General features: G+C 37.3%; 1 protein-coding gene across 1 annotated transcript; it reads right to left on the bottom strand.

The window, feature by feature from the left end:
• Positions 1 to 2,046: 2,046 nt before the first annotated feature.
• Positions 2,047 to 17,728, bottom strand: LOC137669494 (receptor-interacting serine/threonine-protein kinase 2-like). The gene is made up of 12 exons (XM_068411596.1): positions 17,699 to 17,728; positions 15,061 to 15,226; positions 12,642 to 12,795; positions 12,286 to 12,441; positions 11,996 to 12,144; positions 10,107 to 10,156; positions 8,813 to 8,974; positions 7,969 to 8,054; positions 6,363 to 6,431; positions 5,494 to 5,662; positions 4,433 to 4,585; positions 2,047 to 3,573 (listed from the first exon to the last, which is right to left on the bottom strand). Exons 2-12 carry the CDS (start codon positions 15,210 to 15,212, stop codon positions 3,254 to 3,256), a joined length of 1,620 nt encoding a protein of 539 aa, XP_068267697.1. The 5' UTR covers positions 15,213 to 15,226; positions 17,699 to 17,728; the 3' UTR covers positions 2,047 to 3,253.
• Between the last annotated feature and the right edge of the window lie 817 nt (positions 17,729 to 18,545).

Here is an 18,545-nt window from a genome sequence, read left to right as displayed (position 1 = left end):
CTTCCTTTGATAAAGAATAAAATCAAAACTCTGCTAAGGCCTTTAGAGCTCCAGCATAGTAATTTGCAAAAGGGGCAGGAAAAGAATGAAATGGAGTATTTCCAGCACAAGGCCAGATTTCTTGCATTAAAAAACCAACAGTCTTAGAAACGACATATATTACTAGAGGAGAGCATAGTTAATAGGTGTATAGCACTATAATCAGTAAGTAGCAGTGAAGAAACCTAAATTCTCTGTACCCACCTTGAGGATGGTTGGGTCCTTCTCTAACATACCATTCCCACAAGTCCCCATATACACACTTAACCTTCCTTACAAATCTTCACGTGAATAGCTCAAGTGACTAAACCTGTGCAAGCATGAAAATGTTTACAAGGTTATGTAGAATTCGGACTTGGAACAATAAAATAAAGATCTTTGAGGTTTAGTATGTTTCGGTTAGTGTTTTAGTTTTTGTACATTTTTACTACCTGCCCGGTGTAAAATTCTTCTGTGTACATTAGCAGTCCATTAATGCATTTTTAAAAATTTTGTGGATTAGTATTTTATGAATATGCACGTGTCTTCCTCTGTTGTTCTCTGGAACTCTGTTTTTGACAGGCACTGGTGACAACTATTGAGTGGTATTTATAACTTGCTTTGTTTTGCTCTCTACTGGAAGGACTAATCTCTTAGACAGTTCATTCCAGTACCTCAGATTAGTTTTCCACAAATTAACCTCAAATTGTGGCATGGATGTTCTTACATTGCAGGAAGTATCCCAGCTAAGATAAAGGTGTTATATAGATAGGAAAAAGGGCAAGGGAAAGACAGCTTTTTACAAGTCAGCAAAAGATAGCTGCAACCAGCATCCAGAGGAAAAATATATTACAATCAAGTCCAAAAAATAACCTTCTGCCTACTCCATTTACTGTTCCTTTAATAAATCTAAATAGCTTCATGGAATTTGGATATGACTTATCATTTTTAACATCTATTAATTCTAGTTTTGTCTTTTCCAAGTAACTGCAAGAGAGAATTTTACTAATCACTTTGTATGGTCAGTCCTGAAGTGACTTCTTTTTATTATTTCCTTTGTTGTTTTCCAGAGTTACTCAGGTTATGTATTTCCTTCCTGGGACTCCAGACATTCTTCAGATTCAGGACTTGTTTCTTCCCATAGATACTAAAGAACAGTTGATTTTTCTATCTTTATCTGTCATTTATTCTATATTGTTTTGTGATACCAAGAGAACTGCAGAACAGAGGCAAGGACAATAAAAACCGTAGCTAATGAACTAGCTTGGATACAAGCAGAATACCATGAGCAATCAACACATTACATTAATGTCTTTGTTACATAGCCAATACATTATAGGCCTTATAAGAGTATGTATTTTTGGTGAGATAAAATGCAATTATGCTAGTTTCAGGTCTCTGTATCCTAGTTTTGTATCTACAAACTGTATTCTTGGGTTATCTTTTAAAAATTTGGGTAAGCGTGATAGTAATAGATCTAACTCTAAGGTCACATCCTATTACAAATACTTAAGTTGGAAAGCTAAATATGAGGAGAACAAAAATACGTCTAGAAAAAACAGATGACTTGAGCTCCCACTGGTTTAATGCCAGTTCTGCAATTAACAGTTAAGATCGAGCGTTAAGTCTGGCATCAGATGATATTCTTAAGTAGGCAGCTGTTTCAAGAAAAGAGCCAAAACTGTTTCTATGTCAAAAACAAAGACAAAAATCAGCATAGCCTGCCAGCTGGCACATCTTTCACAGCAGTATAAAGTGTCCAGCAGAACAACTGAATGGAATAATTTTTTAAAGCTGATAATTAAATTTCAACAATATTGCCAGTTTCCTTCCTAAAAGTCTGTAAATATTTCCCACAGGTGAATGATTATCTGGTTTACTCTGATTATTTTATGCCTTCTAAATAGGCAAAACACCAGGTCAGGAGTTCTTTTTCCTCACAAGCAAGATATCCTTTTTTAGCAGAGACTGATCTAGCCTGTGAAAGTTCTCATTTGAAGTGTGTATTGAAAAAAAGAATTCAACAGTGAAGTAGATGTTTAGCTCCTTTAATAGCAAAACTATTTTGAACACATTCTGATAGACATTGCTTTTAATTGTAAAAATGTTATCTCAAGGCAGTCTTAAAGCTTAATGAATTGACATTAAAAAAAGCTTATGGTTCCAGCAGCATTGTAGTATGTGATGTAACAAATTTGTTGTATCTTAAATGTGCCTAGAAAACACATCATAGCTGTATTTAAAATTGCATCCTGCCAAACTACTGAATTCAATATGCAGTTTGAAACTGCAGAAAGAACACAGGGAAACAGAGTAACGTGGTTTAGCATGTGAAATACTTGCAGATTGTCTAACAAGTTATGTTAATCCAGTGCCATGAAGCTTGAAGGAGTCCCACTGTGCCTTCAAAAAACCAGCATCTTATATAACCTCATTTTCATTATAAGTAAAATAATCTTATTACTTTCCTTTACAGTTCAGCAGAACCACCATTTCAAAATTATCAGCTTGGCACCCCTTCTTTCTGGTTTAATTTTACCTTTCAACTACAGACATACTTAGAGAACGACATGGATGTAAGGTATTAACATTTTTCCATTTAGTAGATACTTTAAGCCCCACCTCTCCAAAGTGCTGCTATCAGTGCCCTGTTTTGAGAGCGTATGACCATTTGTGAGTGAAAATAAAATAATATATATGCATAATATAAAATTTCCAAGTCTTACTTAAGGCCCTGTTGAAGAAATATTTCTTGATTCTCTCTTAAGCCTTTGACTCTAACAGCTGGCTCAGATATGAGGTCAGTGAAAAGCAGTGCTTTTTTTCTCCTCATCCAGTACCCTGTTGTTTGCTATACTTATTTGGAAGGATTTAGTAACAGCTGTTCTTCCATAGTGTAACCTCCAAAAAGTCATGATCCATTTTCCTCCCTTCTAAAAAAAAAAAATCAAGGAAATAAGGTATCATCTGACTTGAACTATATTTGCTCTGGCACACATTGCAGTCCTCCCATCTCTGAGGTCCAAATCAGAATTTGTTATACCAGTCTTGGTAATTTCTGCAGGCAGTGGTTGACTTGACCTTTTAATCCAGCTAGCTTTTTCCACTAGAGGACTAAAATCATGGGCTGTAGGAAGGATTGACTTCAGTCAATGGGTTATGAGGAATTAACATGAATCATTGCCATTCCAAATTACCAGTGCTCTGGTCATGTAACAAACTGCAAAAAAGTAAGTCACAACAACAGCCTATTTACCTTAGGACAGTCTGGACAATGGCTGCCTTGTCCCAGAGAACTACCTTTGATCACTGAAAGTACAGTCACTACAACCTGTGCTGCCCTCTCTCCAAGGCAAAGGCAAGTGTCCAACAGTGCTCGAGCACGACCAGTCACTGTGGGGTAAGAGGTAATTGTTTCATAATCCATTCGGGACAATGTTTGCTGTGAGCGAAGGACATCGAGGATGTGGTTGAGGCGTCCTTCTGTCATGCAGCTTAATATGGTCTGTCTCTGGCAGACTAGTATTTGACAGCAGTTTCCTTTGCAGCAAGGATCTTGAGTGAAAAGGAAACAAAATGAGATAAACTAAGTGCTCTTTTCTTCCAGAAGTTGTAAGTGATAGCATCAACACCAGAAATATAAACTCAGTAGAGGAAAGGAGTAGGAATAGTTTATTTGCATTCTTTGTTCAAAACTAGTCCAATGTACTTTCATCTTTTCTTCAAAACTCATGAAGATCAGATTACAGAAAATAAGTGTTTCCAAAGATTATTAAGCGCTCAGATTGTGTAAGGGGAAGAGATTTTTACGTCTCGCACTGTTCATCTAGCATCTGTATCAAACTTTATGCAAAGCAGCTTGCCTCAACATAGATGAGAAAATTTTGTTCTGTAGAAAGTGGAAGAACAGATAATTGGTAGTTCAGGGTAGTAGGACTGTTTGAAACATGTATTGTGAAACTGGGAACTTGAATATATGTCAAAGGCAAACTAGTAACAAAAGTAATACTCTTGGCAAAACGATCAAGAGCTTTGGGTTCTGTCTCTTTTCACAAACTGATCAGAATACTTGGTGCTGACATTAGGGTTTTTAGTGTACAGTAAATACCATACATCAAGAGAAAATTAATAACCAAAAGCAATTCTTGCTTTGGAGAGCATGCCTCTGTCATTCTGATTTCTGGTTATTGCCAGAGTTCTGTGATGAACTCTTCCTGCATGAACTAGTCTGTTGACTATGTACAAATAGACACATGAGACATTTGTCTCAAGTTTGGAAGAGTTATTACACTAAATACCTGAAAAACGTGCACAAAATGTAGAGAGATTTGTGTCTTCCAAACTTTAAACAATTTAATCACTAAGATCTGACCAAGGAGAATATTGCCACCTCAAAGTGGAAATGGGATCTTACCTGTGACTGCTTGTTCAAGATGTATACGTTGTGGTCTGTGCTTAAGAGCCAGTGGTGAGTCTTTATGCTGACTGCTTGCTTTGCCTGCAGTTGAACCAGATAAAGGAATTGTGCAAAAGGAATTTGATTTTCTACTGTCAGAGCCTGGGTGATCTAGAAAAAAGTTTAAGATGAGTAAGATGAGACCCCTGAATTGAACAACAACAGAACATTATATACATGTCAGACACTGCAGAAGACTGGAACTGAAGTGAAAACTAACTTGAGAGCACTTACTTATTAGCTAGCTGTTCTTTAGGCCCTTGTTAATACATCATTATTCCTAGGAAGATTTTGGCATATATTGCTACATACATCTGACTTTTTCAAACTGTCTGTAGGAATTTGCTTCTGAAGTTACGGTACTTTCTAGTCTGCCCATAAGTCTGACAGCTATTTCCAAGCTATGCTTGGAAATGCAGATGTTGCTATAAATGAATTGGTTTCCTGTGGCTCAACTTTTGTATCCAAAGTCATGAGGAATACAGAAAAAGCTTTTAAGGAAATATATTGCTTCTTGACACAAATTTAAACACTTTGACAGGACAAATCCACATTGGAAAGGCAAAGGAAGTTATTTGTATAGGAATGGTGATTACTAGGAATCATTCACATGTTCCTGGCAACACAGTCTTTTAAAAACATATTTCCTTTTCTTATTAGCAAATTACAAAAAAGCAGTTATTCCTGGTGGCACAAGACACTGTGGTTCCCAGGAGGGACTAGTTCTGTCAAAAGCAACAGGCAATATTTGATGTGCGAGGGAAAGGCAGCTGTACATTACAGGTCAGGGTTAAAAAAAATTTAGCAAAGGAGGCTTTTGATCTATACACAATCAAAAGTTATTGTGGCGTCTGTTTTTTTTTGCAGTGAACTCGTGCTTCATATTATACCAGTAAAGGGCACAGCTGTACTCTGAAGAGGAACAATTTTACATGGAAAATAACGTGTATATGGAACAACTGGTAATATTTATCCTTTTCTTAGAATAGCTGGAGCTGAATATGTTTCAAGGTAGAGACCTTTGTCTGTTGTTGCATTCTGTGGGATAGTATTTGACAGACCCGTCTCAAGAATATTTTCTCTTCCTGCATTATTTGCACTGCTATCAAGTAGAATAGTTGACAAGCTTGGCACTACAAAAGGAATTTTCTTGCTGATTAAGTGGCTCTTTTTTTGTGGACAGATGACCTGAAAAAGATCAAAATAGAGAATTATCATCTTCTTGGAAACTTCTGTTCCAAAACCTTTTCTAAGCAGTTTTCCCTTGGAATGTAAGGCAGTGCAGGGCAGGATGGGTATGCAGCTGTTGAGCCTGCAGACGTACTTAATTCAACTTTAGCTAGTTACCTTGGGTCACTGTGTCAGCACAGATCCATAGGCTAACTGTCCTAGATCACTTCTGCAGCCTGTGCTGCCAGTGGTTGTGGTGTCACTAGAACACGAGCTGCTTAGTTTAAAGCTACCTCTGACATGAAAATAGGAGTTAACTGTATTTTGGAGTGATCACAAAGTAGTTGGCCTTTCTTTAAGAAAATTGGTTGAAAATGCTAGAATTCAACCTAGGACTTTTTCCAGCCATCATTTTGAAAACACTACAAGAAAGGTCAGCTTTTTGCCCTTTCATTAGGATGTCTTCAAGGAGGAGAGATTCAAAGCAACTCTTAAGTGGAAAAGGTTGTTTTTGCAAGAGCAACATCAGAGTTAGCTGCTTGGAAGAAGGTAAAACAGTGGTTTTTGTTGGTTAGCTGGATGGAGTTGTCCTGGTTAGAGGCAAAAAGGGTAAGGGACATTCTGCCCCGGAATGCTTGTATTATATATTGTCAGGGCTGGCAGGAGAAACAAGCAGCTTATGAAGTACTCCTGTAAGACTCTCATGCCATGTACTTACCTCTGAATTGCATATGCCTGTCTGCAATGTGTATGTTTCTGAACCTTTGCATGCATTAAGTGCTGTCTCCTGGAAAAAATAGCACAATAACTCTAGTAAGTATACATACAGTTTGTTTAATTCACAGTTGTCAGGAGCAAGAATTTATCCTGACGCTGACAATTTATACTGACAACATATATTAGACTCTCAGGTGCACTGATATATAGTAACAGTGAATGGCACAGAGTGATTTTGCATTTAACATGTGTAAGTGGGCATAGACTCTGACACACCTCTACCCTGTTACTGTTTCTGGTGTTTCAAATTTATTTTAAAACTCAGTTTTGAATCATGCAGGGGAGGGTGAAAATAGCCCTGTATTGAAAGAGAGAGAGATATTGGGCTAGCTATAACATGTTTTCCTTTAAGTAGCCAAACAGCAGGGCTGTCCTGCGTTTAGTAAGCCAAACTGTCTGCAATAGGGATGTGTCAATACTTGTAACTTTTTTCCATTTTGTACATCTGCAGCAGATTTGTTCAACTATTTTTTAATTTATATACTTCAACACTTATCAATCAATTTTTAAGAATCTCCAGTGGCATTTTCACAGTCATTTTGGACATATTATCAGTTCAGGTGTTTGAACAATAAATAGAGCTGTTTGCTAATTTAGCAAATAGAAAAATAAAACCTTGCTCAAGGGAGACTGAAGCATTAGATTATGGAATGTTTGGCAGTACAGTCCTAAAACTTCAACAGTAGTAAAAATGACTTGGACTATAACTATTGATCAAGTCTGTTCTATAATCCCAGAATGTGATTGCAACATGTAGAAAAAATCCAGCACACATTAATGTAAACAACTCACATAAGCACAGCAATGAAACCGACAACACAGCATGGGTTGTGTAAATCCAGATAGAGTCAGAATACTTGTTCAAGGGCTGAAGCATGTTTGCCCACTGGTTTGCCCACTATGACTAAGTTAACTAAATAGGATATAGTTACATTTGTGGCTGTAAGATTTGTGCCAGATTTCCCACGGCAATGTAGACATATATGGAGTTAGCTGTATCCCTCAGTTGCTGGCCATTGCCCATCCATTCCTGTGATATCGCAGAACCCTCTTAGGCCCTAGGACAAGCAGCGTCTTGTGCCTGAAGCACATCAATTTAGCAGCAGTGAAGCATACAAAAAAAAGTACTGATACTAGTATTGCTGCAGCAGGTACTAGCACTGTCCAGGTTCTGGAATAAATATCTTCTTACCAGTACATACAGCAAAAATTGTCCCTGATTCTAGCCCTGATCTGATCTACTTGAGGCTGATATTTGTTCGCACTCACATGGGCTTACCAGTCTGACTACAGGTGGTGACTGGAAAGGAGCTATCCTATTTTTATAACTGCAGGTTGCAATTGATATAGTTTCTCTAAAATACGTTTTGTGAGGTTGTCTACAATTCCTGAATGAACCTGAAGTGCCAAAGGGTACCCTCCATCTCTCTGACATGTCCAATAAAACAATGAAGACAAAACCTTTCCTGGTTTTGGACCACAAAGATTACAACTGAAAGAATCGGGCAGCATCCTTGTAGGAGAACAAAACTTAATTTTGCACTAACCTTTGCATCCATCAGATTGTAGATTGCGGTGGAAATTGCCTCCTTATTTATACTAGTCAAAATTCCATTTAGAAGGTCTACACATTCTGCAGGGGGAATAAAGCATTTTAAATACCAGATTGCATATGAAAGTGTGTATATATTTAGGCTTCAGTGTATTGCAACTATCTTTACTGTTATGTTGAGTAGCTAGATGAACTATACGAAATAAGTTTAATGCAACTTCCACCTCATATCTCCTCTTGGTTTCCTTTTTAAACTGATTTTAAAGACTGGTTACAGTCACATTGAAATAACATTTTCTTAAATGTTCATACAAATGTAGGGGACTTACTTCAAAAGATTTACACATGACTATAAATCTATCACAGTAAAGGTATATGCAGATTGCTTCCTCAGCACTTGCATATTTCAATTCTGAAAATTTTCTCAAAAGTCCTTAAATATCACAGTTTTACCATTTCTTGGCTATCTTTTTAGAAACAGAGGATAAACATAACAGTTTCACTAAAGTTAAGAATGGTTACACACTTCAAAACGGATCTGGTTATGCATTGGAATCAAGACAGGTTGATATTTGTTGAAATAGTATATATAGCTGACAATATCCCTTCCTTTATTTGTACTCATTTTTACTTTATACCAAACACAATTTTGGAGGTAAGTAAGCACCGCTGGTAGGAAGCTTCAGTTAGAAAAACCATCTACAGTACTCTGATGATCTAAAGACTGCTTTGCCTTCCAGTTCAATTGTTCTGTCATTGACTTAGAGTACTAGAGCAATGTTCCCAGCAAAACTATCTCCATTACAAATCCTGCAAAGAAAGCAAGTAGTGAATGTTACCTGCAGTATGTGGTCTGTAATCTGGTTCTTGATGCCAGCACAGAGTGATAAGGTGCAACAATCTGTTCCTCTCAGGCAAATTGCCTGGTATAAACTTTTCTGAAATGCCAGGCCGCAAACTGCTGCAGATTCCTGTCAAAACTTCCAGCAGGGTTGTCTGACCTGCAATTTATAGGAAAATGTCACTGCAAAAAACATTAAACACCTCAGAACTCTCTTAAGATGATATTCAGCATAAGTTATTTTGTGTATTTTAAAACAAAGAGAGCTTTTAAAAGCAAAAATAAAAAATACATTAACACTCTTGTAAATAGACATGCTAACCTGTAACAATAACCATAGCTACTTATTCCAACAGGCCGTATCAGAATAGATAACTCTGTCCAAATAAGTCACAAATGGCTATGGATACATGCATTGTAAACTACACACACAGATACCTCAGTTATACATGTAATTTTTACGGGTATATTCTAAGCACACAGTTTTATATAAACCCTTACAACTGCATTATAAGAAAATAACTCCTTTTGTACAAAAAAACCCCTGCTTTGGGCAGCCGCAAGATGGCAGCCATAAGCTGTATGAACATTAAGATACTATTCTATGCAGTATTTCTAAAAACTTCTCCAGCCTGTAAAACACAGGGGTCCTTCCCTTTTGTCATGCAGAATGGAGCCCATAGCAAAGAAGCCTTTCATTGATCTCCACCTCCATGAAACAGGGATCATTCCTAGACTGTGACAATTATTATACGATGCTTTGCAAACTAAGCTCTTTGAAACTGCTCACACTTTTATCTAAGAAAGTAAGATTCCCTGCTTACTTAAGAGAATTCAGCATGCACTGGCATTTCTTGATCAGGAGTTGAACCTCATGGCAACTTTAAAAATGAACATTCTGCTCATCCAGTTAGCTGCTTGTCACTAAAATGTTCCCTGATTTTAAAATGATGACTGTCAAATATAAAATGGTACTCTTGCTCACTGAAGGTAAGAGGAAAACCCAACTCAGTAAGAGTACTTGAGCAAGCACAGAGAGATAATACAAGTGGGGTAAGAAGCTATGCCTTTCCCCTGCAGAAAGATAAGCTTCTTTGGAAACACTGAAGATTTGTTGAGGGATTCTAATCTTTACATCCCATAATACAGAGCTATGTGCTGTAACAGTAATATAAGGTAAAGGGACATCTGAAAAGACAGTGCTGTTTGTGTCATAATTTCTGTACAATAAGGGAATTTGTGGAAAAGATTAGAGCAACATAAAGTCTGACATGAACAATAGATATAAATACCTTCAAAAGGTTTCCGTCTGCTTAAGGTCTCCCAACACAGTATTCCAAAACTGAAGAAAAACAGCAAAAGACCGTTCATTAGTTTGCAATCTGCATCTATGTTCTCATTTCCAAAAGCAAGTTTATTAGTTTAAGAGAAAGGAGTTTTTCAGGACAAAGGTGATCTGAGTCTTTCCTAGTTTGATGAGATCCTTTTTCCTGCATTATTAAGTTTCAGTTTTCAGCTGAGCTGTTCTTATAAAATAATGAATCTGCTAGAAATAAATTTTGAAAAATTTTTTTTAAACATAGGAATAATGAGAATTACATTTTGGATTACCACCTTATCTCCATTTGCTCTTGTGAATTTCAGAACCTTCTGTTCTTTCTCTACCATTTTTGGTTTGTTTTCAAGTAGTATAAATAGCAACTCAAAGAGCCAGACTTTTCAGCAGGTACTGACAAGCACGTCCGTTAACCTACCAAAAACTTCATTCTAACCCACTGTGTGTGTTTTCTTCAGCAAATTTTGATGGAGCTCCAAATACCTTTTTTTTTTCCACTAGGAAGTATTCCACTGATACCATAGATATACATATATAACCCACAACTCAGATGGTTTAAAATACAGGTTTTTGATAAAAAGCTCAATCTGCAAAATCAGAGACAGAGGCAAGGAGGCTGCTGGAAGAGACAAAGCAGGCTATGGATGAGTTAAAAGCAAAGCAATCAAAAGCAGGAGGCACAGTTCTAGGATAAATGCATCTGTTTACTCATACATCTTGCTGTAGTGCTGAATTACAGCGTTTAAAAGAACCCTTTCTTCTGCCTTATTTCCACATAAAATCTGAAAGTACTTTTACTTAAATACCCTCTAGGAAAGTATTAATGTAATGTGGACACACATGCAACTTACATGTACTTAAGTAATTTTTCATATATGACACATACTTTTGTTTTCTCTGTTGCACCACTGTCTAGACGTGCACCTATCTCGTGCACTGAGTCACATCTGAGCATCTGAAGTTATATAAGAATGACATGTTGGAAACGAATTTATGCTACCTGAAAGCAAGCCTCCACTCTCCCTGTGCAAAAAATCTTGTGTTTATGAACACCATCAGGTTAGTCACATCATTTGTAGGTCTCCTCAAGTGTATGCTTATTTGACTCATCTTAGAGCCTGCCTCTGTGACAGTAAAGCAGGAGTTTAAATTTGTTGCCTCCATAATAGGTCTGAAAGCAGAAGAGTGGTCATACTTAAAAGTTATTTATAACGTTAGTCCACAGGCTCTGTATGCCAGTTGTAAAGCTGTATGTCCATACAGACAACAGTTGCAATTTGAGGTTCTCTCATTTATTGAGGCAACCACAAAGCACGTAACATATCCAAAAGGGACATGTGGCAGTATGTACTCTTCCTCCTTTGTATAAATCACTTTATTAAAAAGTACGAATGCTTGAGTGACTCAGTAAGTTATTCCAGCAGAGATTCCATAGGACCTTAATGTGACACTATTGAGAGAAAGGTCTTATTTTTACCTGGGCCTCATCTAGGCGTAAACAGTTCTTCCTGAAACTAAGGTCAACGACAGTTCATGCTTATAAACTACATGAAGTAGTTATTAGGTTTCTAAATGTATATGAAAACATTTTGGCAGCGATGTTACACTTTTTAAACATTTCAGTCCATTATATAAATATTTATATGACGAACTTTGAGAACAGTTCTTAACCTTGATATATTATTCACCAAAAATGGAGAATTTCAAATTTAATTCACTGCTATAATTGGCCTCATGTGGAATACTATCCTACTGCATTATGTAGGTCTGGCATTTTTACAGTACTGTCTTTGAAAATAAGTATTTCAGCAACATTATAGACCTGCCTTTAGAAATCCCATTTACCTGTAAATATCACCTTCCTGGGAAGGAAGGCCTCCTTCAAGTATTTCAGGAGGGAGATACACTAAATCCTGGCAGTTTCTCTGATTGCAGTTCTGCAGGTCTGACCTCAGTTGCTGTTTCCTCCAGTTGGTTAGACCATAATCTGATATCTACAGAGACAGGAGAAAAAGTAAATTTTAGAAACAATACCTTAAGTCTTGGTATTAAATGTTGACTGTTAGGATAAATATATGCAACAATAGGATAATCACTGGATTTTAAATTAATAGGCTAAAAGTAGAAGCTCCCACCTTGGCTCTGTACTGTGCATCCAAAAGCACGTTGGAAGGTTTCAGGCTGCAGTGGCAGAAAGCAGGCTCGAGGCTGTGAAGGTGATGCAGCCCTTCAGCCACATCTGAGAGGATCCTTATGAGTAAGGGAAACGGAAGTTCTGGGTACAGTTGATGCTAAGTAACACAAAATATGGGTTTTGTTAGTGTGAAATTGTTATTATTCACGTTTTCATTTGACAACAAACAGAAGTACAGTACAGAAGCTAAAGAACAGATTGACTGTGACTACTGTCCATAATTTACATGCTGATTGCTCTCTTTTGGCTGACCTTGTAATTAATTTTGTCACATAAAAGATTGCTTCTTTTATGTACCTCATGGATGAGTGAGTGGAGGGATCCGTTGTTCATCCATTCAGTCACTATCCCCACAAGTCCGCGGTACTGGTAAATCCCAACAGAAGGCAGAAGACGTTCAGACTCATAGCATCTGACTTTTGCTATATCCTGAAGCAGCAACTTCCACTCTCTGTAAAAAATAGCGAGGGTTAGAGGCAGATTAGACTGAAGGGAATTCCAACTAGAGACGAGATAGTGTAAGATGTGGAAATGAGAGAAAAACATATGGTTGAACAACAGCTAATATAATTTTACCAATAAAATCAATATTATATCATCTTCCAAACAATTCTAAGAAAATGAAGCAATTCCTTGTGTAGTGTATTTTTCTAATATAATGTGAAAGACTTCTGGATGCTTTAATATGAACATAAGAGAACAGTTTAAAGCAGGATTGAAGTGCAAAGGCAGGAAAAAGCTGAATTATATGAAAAGCTAGATTAAGAAAAATCAAGGTTTTTTCCCCTTACTGTCCCCCAAGAACTTGTATCCTTTTTGCTATTAATGAGATCCACATTTACAAGTAAATTATGATCTTCCATGCTTATCTAATGGGACCATGTTATATAAATGATATATGATATAGCATGTCATAGCTTGATATAAAAGCGAAGTCAAATTCAGATTTGATGTAAGCAGTACCACCCTGGTGACTTTGCCAAATTTGGTTCAAGGTCAGCTGTGGTTGGATTGTATACATGAATTCAAACAGAACTTATTTACAGAGAATAACAAAGCTTTGCTTTGAACATCATCAGAAGAATAAAGTTTTGTTGTCTAAGGACTTCAAACAGTTACTTATTTGTGCACAGGAAACACTGAACTATCAATTCAATTGTGCATTTTCATGGAAATAACTGAACTGCTGCTGCAGGTTCAATTTTTGTTAGTTGTCTGTTTGATTTTAAAGATCTGATTATCTCTACTCTATGGTACTTGTGAGCTGAAAACTCATTGAAATTAATTCAAAATTCAGTTGATTTCAACAGACCTGGAGCTCATTCTCATTATTCTAACCAGCCTTTACACTGAGACTTCAGTTTCAGTTTCTCATATTTACTGTGTTGATTCACAAGCCTGTAAACTAGTCACTGGAAGTAATTCACAGCCCCACCTGTTTTAACACTTATTTCCACACATCTAAATATTTATCATCAGCACACAGCCAAACATTTTGCAGCTGGAATAAAACACAGTTTATTCTCCCAGCTTTCCTAAACACTGTGTAGTCTAAACAAGAGATCAGAATGTAGAAAGAGAGAGAGAAAAGCAAGACAGTGGCTTTAGTTTTAGGGAGCAAGTTTGAGTGAAAAGATGCCAAATCAGGATAGCATGTTAAATTCAAAGCAAATTAAATTGTTGACTTCTGTAACTAACTATTTTGTTTTGGGTTTTGTTTGTTTAATTTAAAGAAAAAGTGGACAGGGGACAGAGGAAACTTCTTTCTTTAAACAAGCTACCAAACAAATAGCATTTGTTCAGATTACAAAATTGCTGGACTTCCTTTGTCTAAAACCAAGCAATCCTGCCCTCCAACCACAAAAAAAGACCTTAAAATTTGTAACTGTTCCCAAATTCTGGCAGTGTGTCATTTTTGGAGTGTCACTGACAATTCAAACTGTCAATTTAAAAATATTTGTATGAAATACTGTTTTTTCCTCCCTGCATTTATAATGGAACAAATTAAACACTATGTATTCGAGTAGGACACTTTTGTATTTTACTTTTAACAAAAGCCACCTGAATGGCAGCATTCTCAGTTAACAAGAGTAACTAGTCCCTGGGTGCACGTCAGACACTCCTTTTTTGATAAACAGTCAGGTCAGTGCATTCCCTAAAATTCTTTGGTCTTGCTTCATCAAAAGTAGCTTGTGGTTGTTCTTGGAAACTTTGTCTTTTTGTTGCACGCTGGAATTTTGTGGTCAGTAGGCTTATGCCCATCAGTTACTGCTTATTTGTTTTTATAATTAGGACACATACACATCTCACTGCCGTGTAACTCTAACCATTATCCTTCCCTCCTCCCATTCTCTACTCTCTCACCTGTACATGCTGTTTTAGATCAAATTCAACTGAGATCTCTTCAGAGACCTCCAGAAAGATGTAATACCATAGCATGTGAGTATTACTGATCAGGTTTGTAGACATTATTATAGTAGAGATAATTAATGACTTCAGGATTGATCTCTACTTCTATAAAAATTTGTAAAAAGCCACAGAGCTTGTTTCTCAGTATAACTGCCTCCAACTCGCCTCTTGGCTAGTCAGGATTTCTAGGAATGGAGATGTGTTTAGGGATCAGATGATCCTGGGTATGCCACAATTCATTCTGCTGCCCTCGCTGCAGGTCTGTGCTGCCCACCTGTGTGACTAGTTGACCAAATAAGACACATACCTCTCCGTAGTGTCCTGGCTGGTCAGCAGCTTCACCGAGATGTCAGTGTTCCATGAAATATGAAAGGCTTTGAGTGCAAAGCCCGAGCTTGTTCTGGTCAAGTTAAAGCTATCCAAATCTTCCTGGGCTACTACAGGTAATGATTTGGCCATTTCTTGGTGGCTGGCTTGGGGGAAAAAATGGCAGAAAAGAAAAAAGTTTTAAGGACTTCTTTTTGTCACTACTACCAAAGCACAGTGAAGTTGCACCACTCCTTACCTACCAAATAACTATTACCCTGACAGGCTTCCTTTTACCACTCTGTGTCAGACTTTCCTTATAAAGACTAGAAAAACACACTAATTGCAAAGGAGTGTCCGGACCATAATTTGCCATCTGAGGCTACAAGGTGCTAATTAATTGCTCATTATTATTTCTGTCTGATGACTTTGAAATGTGAGGCCATTGTGTATAATACAAAATGTGATTTTAAAGTGACGCTGAACTATGTAGACAACAAACTAGTATCTTACATGCTAGGCAGAAATAATTTCCCTGCTTCTTATGAAAAAAGGCAATTCAATAATCATGCAAGTCTATTCTGCATCATTCTTGCATACCTTCTTTAATACAACATCATATGTCAACACAAAAGCAAGGTAAAAGACAAATTTCTTGCTGCTGTGAGCTAGCAGAACTCTGCTAAATGGAGCTGTGTCTTTATAGCAGCCACCAATTTGGCCTATACTCTGTACTGTAACTCTCTAGGGCCATCTAAATGTTTCAGACACATTGCGTGGCAATGCACATGGATTAGAGATAACCTCTGCAAAGCATCACTGGGTTACTACATGAGTAACATTTTTAATTACATCTGTGAAGCTACGTTAGACTAGAGAATAACCAGAAGTCAGTGGTGAAAGAAAAAAATGAGCAAGCAAGGAAAAGAGATGGGATAAAACCATTGGTAAGGATTGCTGCAAGATCAGTGGTCAGTGAGTCAGAAGAACTGAAACTGGAGTACTCCCTTTCAGGGTCCAGTAGACCAGGGCTAGAAAAGAAAGCACATGAAGAAACTGAAGTAACAGGGCCAATAATTTGAAGTAACCTGTAAGGACTGTTGAGTGTGAATTGTGTCCTTCTAGAAGATGGGATCTACAAAAAGAGCTCCTGGGATGCAGAAGGCCTGAAAGTCTTCGGACTTTAAGCAGATCACTTATTCTCTGTGACTAAAGTAGAAACAAAATCCTGAAGATAAATTAGCCTGTGCTCATGGGCTGAACCGCTTCTAGTTTATGACCAATTTACTTTTGGTTAATCTCAGTATCTAAGCTGTGCCATGCAGGCATGTTCACAATCACAGAGGGGTACTAAGCTCAGTTTTGCATCTAATCGCAATCAAAATGCCAATGAAAATTCAGCAGCTGATTTACCAGTTCAGCTTCAACAGTATTTAATGTTGACAGGAAAGCACAGTTGAATTTTTTGCTTTTGTTAGATTATTGTAGTTTGAAAGCAATAACTGCCTTAGGTGCCTCATTTAGAGTTTCCTTAAAGAATATATCCACTATGGTATGAGGCTAACAGACAGGTTGAGAGTTTCATAAAATTTGACAAGATTGCTCTGGATGAAGATAAATTTCCAAATGAGCCATTTATCCTTTAAAGTTGCAAAGACAGGCCACACAGATCTACAAATCCTAAATATGAATGAGGTAATCAGAAGGCTGGCAGGAGCAAAATTGTGTCTCATTTTTATTATATAATATGACAAAAAATCATTTAAATAGCCAAAATATTTTACTCATATCCAAACATAGTAAAAGGAAGATCAAACAATGAATACTGGATCTAAACCATTCCTGAAAGGATCTGTTTCTATTTAAAATTGAATCAAGTAAAGCTATAACTGTTTTTAGACTCTTGCTAACTGGCTACTTAGATAAAAATAAAACCTAGCCATCAGGTCCTATTTTGGATTTGCAAAACCTAATTTAACTAGAGATTTTCTAAAAACAAAATGAAAGCCACTTCAATCTTTGTCTGTTACAAACCATGACATGCTAAGCACCAATGTCCCTGTGTCTGAGTTTGTACATCTTTTTTTCACCCCTAGACTTAGAGTGATTCACTGATAATCTCTGAAAGAGTTTAACCCTAAAATGAGAGATATTTTATCTATCCAGGGTGCTACCCAGATTCCTAAAACAATTGGAGGGACTAATCATAGAATACAGGACTATCACAGAATTAGAGATAACAAAGTCTCTTTCTACCGCTAGATTGCAAGTTTGGTACCAAAGCAATTTTTTCAATAGTTTTGCTCTTCTGAATGCCTTTTCTCCTAGACCCTTTTAAAAAACTCACTATCAAACCACAAAACCAGTATTTCTTTGGTGACCTTTACAATGAAGCGTTTTGTATTATTGTTTAGCAAGACACTAAAAGTCTCAGACAACTTTGTCACCTTCCCATAGTTGGGCAGGCAGGGGCAGGATGGAGACTGCTATAAAACTGTTTATTTCAAGTTTCTAATTTTAAAGGTAATTTTTAAAAAAGTAATTCATAGCAAAGATATTTTCCTTAGTATGAGAGAAACTACATTATGTTAAAATTAAGATGTCTCCGTAAAAGAAGTTGGAAACAAAAATCAACTTACCTCTGGAAGTACGGGCATAAAAGCTATGGAACAATGGAGTGAAACTGTTGCAGGTACCAAGTGCGAGTCAGCTCTGAACTGCATTCAAGCACAGCTCGAGCTTTCCTGCGTGAGTCAGCTGCGTTGTTGATCTCTCCTTTTATTGGCTGTCCGCAAACATCGAAAATTTCCTGGTCAGATATACAAGCTGTAACTCTTTAGTGACTGCAGATGGGTTTTCACAGGCTGGTTTGTTAACTGCCTGTAGTTAACGAGAACAATTACAGAAAAAGAGGTTGGGTAGCTACTTTTTGCCACAATGAAGAATGCCAAGAGCAAAAGCTATATAAGAGCAAAAAACCACCATATTGGATACAGCCTAGATACAGAAGCATGTAGAGCTGCTAGCAGATTTTGCAGCTGATGCTTATCTCTGCAGTAGATCAAGCCAGCAGCACAAGTACAAGATCCCTTTAAACTTTTTAAGTCAAGCTGATCTTAAAACAGGATCAAAATTGCTGGGTTTTGTGGTTACAGAGTAGGTAAGCATAGGTAACAGTAGGTTGCAAAGTAAGGATCAATTGGCTGTCAAGTAGCCCTGCTGAAAAGGAAGTAGGGGTTATGATGGAAGTTAAGTTGATCATGAGCCAACAGTGTGCTCTCATTGCAAATGGGGAAGATTGTGTACTGAGCTACATGAGAAATGCAGTCAGCAAAGTGAGAGAAGTCATTATGCCTCAGTACTCAGAAATGGTGAGGCTGCGTCTGAAATACTGTAGTCAACTTTAGGGCCCTCAGTTCAAAGAAAATGTTGAGAAACTGGAGAACACGCAGTAGACAGCTACCCAGATGGGGCCCTAGAGCACAT

The sequence above is a fragment of the Nyctibius grandis genome, chromosome 12 (assembly GCF_013368605.1).
Source record: "Nyctibius grandis isolate bNycGra1 chromosome 12, bNycGra1.pri, whole genome shotgun sequence".
In the NCBI taxonomy this organism is placed as follows: domain Eukaryota; kingdom Metazoa; phylum Chordata; class Aves; order Nyctibiiformes; family Nyctibiidae; genus Nyctibius; species Nyctibius grandis.
Note: the sequence above shows the minus strand (reverse complement) of the source record. Positions and strands in the feature narration are given on the sequence as shown.

Excerpts from the sequence above, each read along its gene's own strand:
- LOC137669494 (XM_068411596.1), bottom strand. The coding sequence starts at position 15,212 with ATGGCCAAATCATTACCTGTAGTAGCCCAGGAAGATTTGGATAGCTTT. Across the intron at positions 12,796-15,060 it reads AGCCAGGACACTACGGAGAG|AGAGTGGAAGTTGCTGCTTC; the intron begins GTATGTGTCTTA and ends TATTTTTTACAG. Across the intron at positions 6,432-7,968 it reads ACAATCTGATGGATGCAAAG|GAGACAGCACTTAATGCATG; the intron begins GTTAGTGCAAAA and ends TATTTTTTCCAG.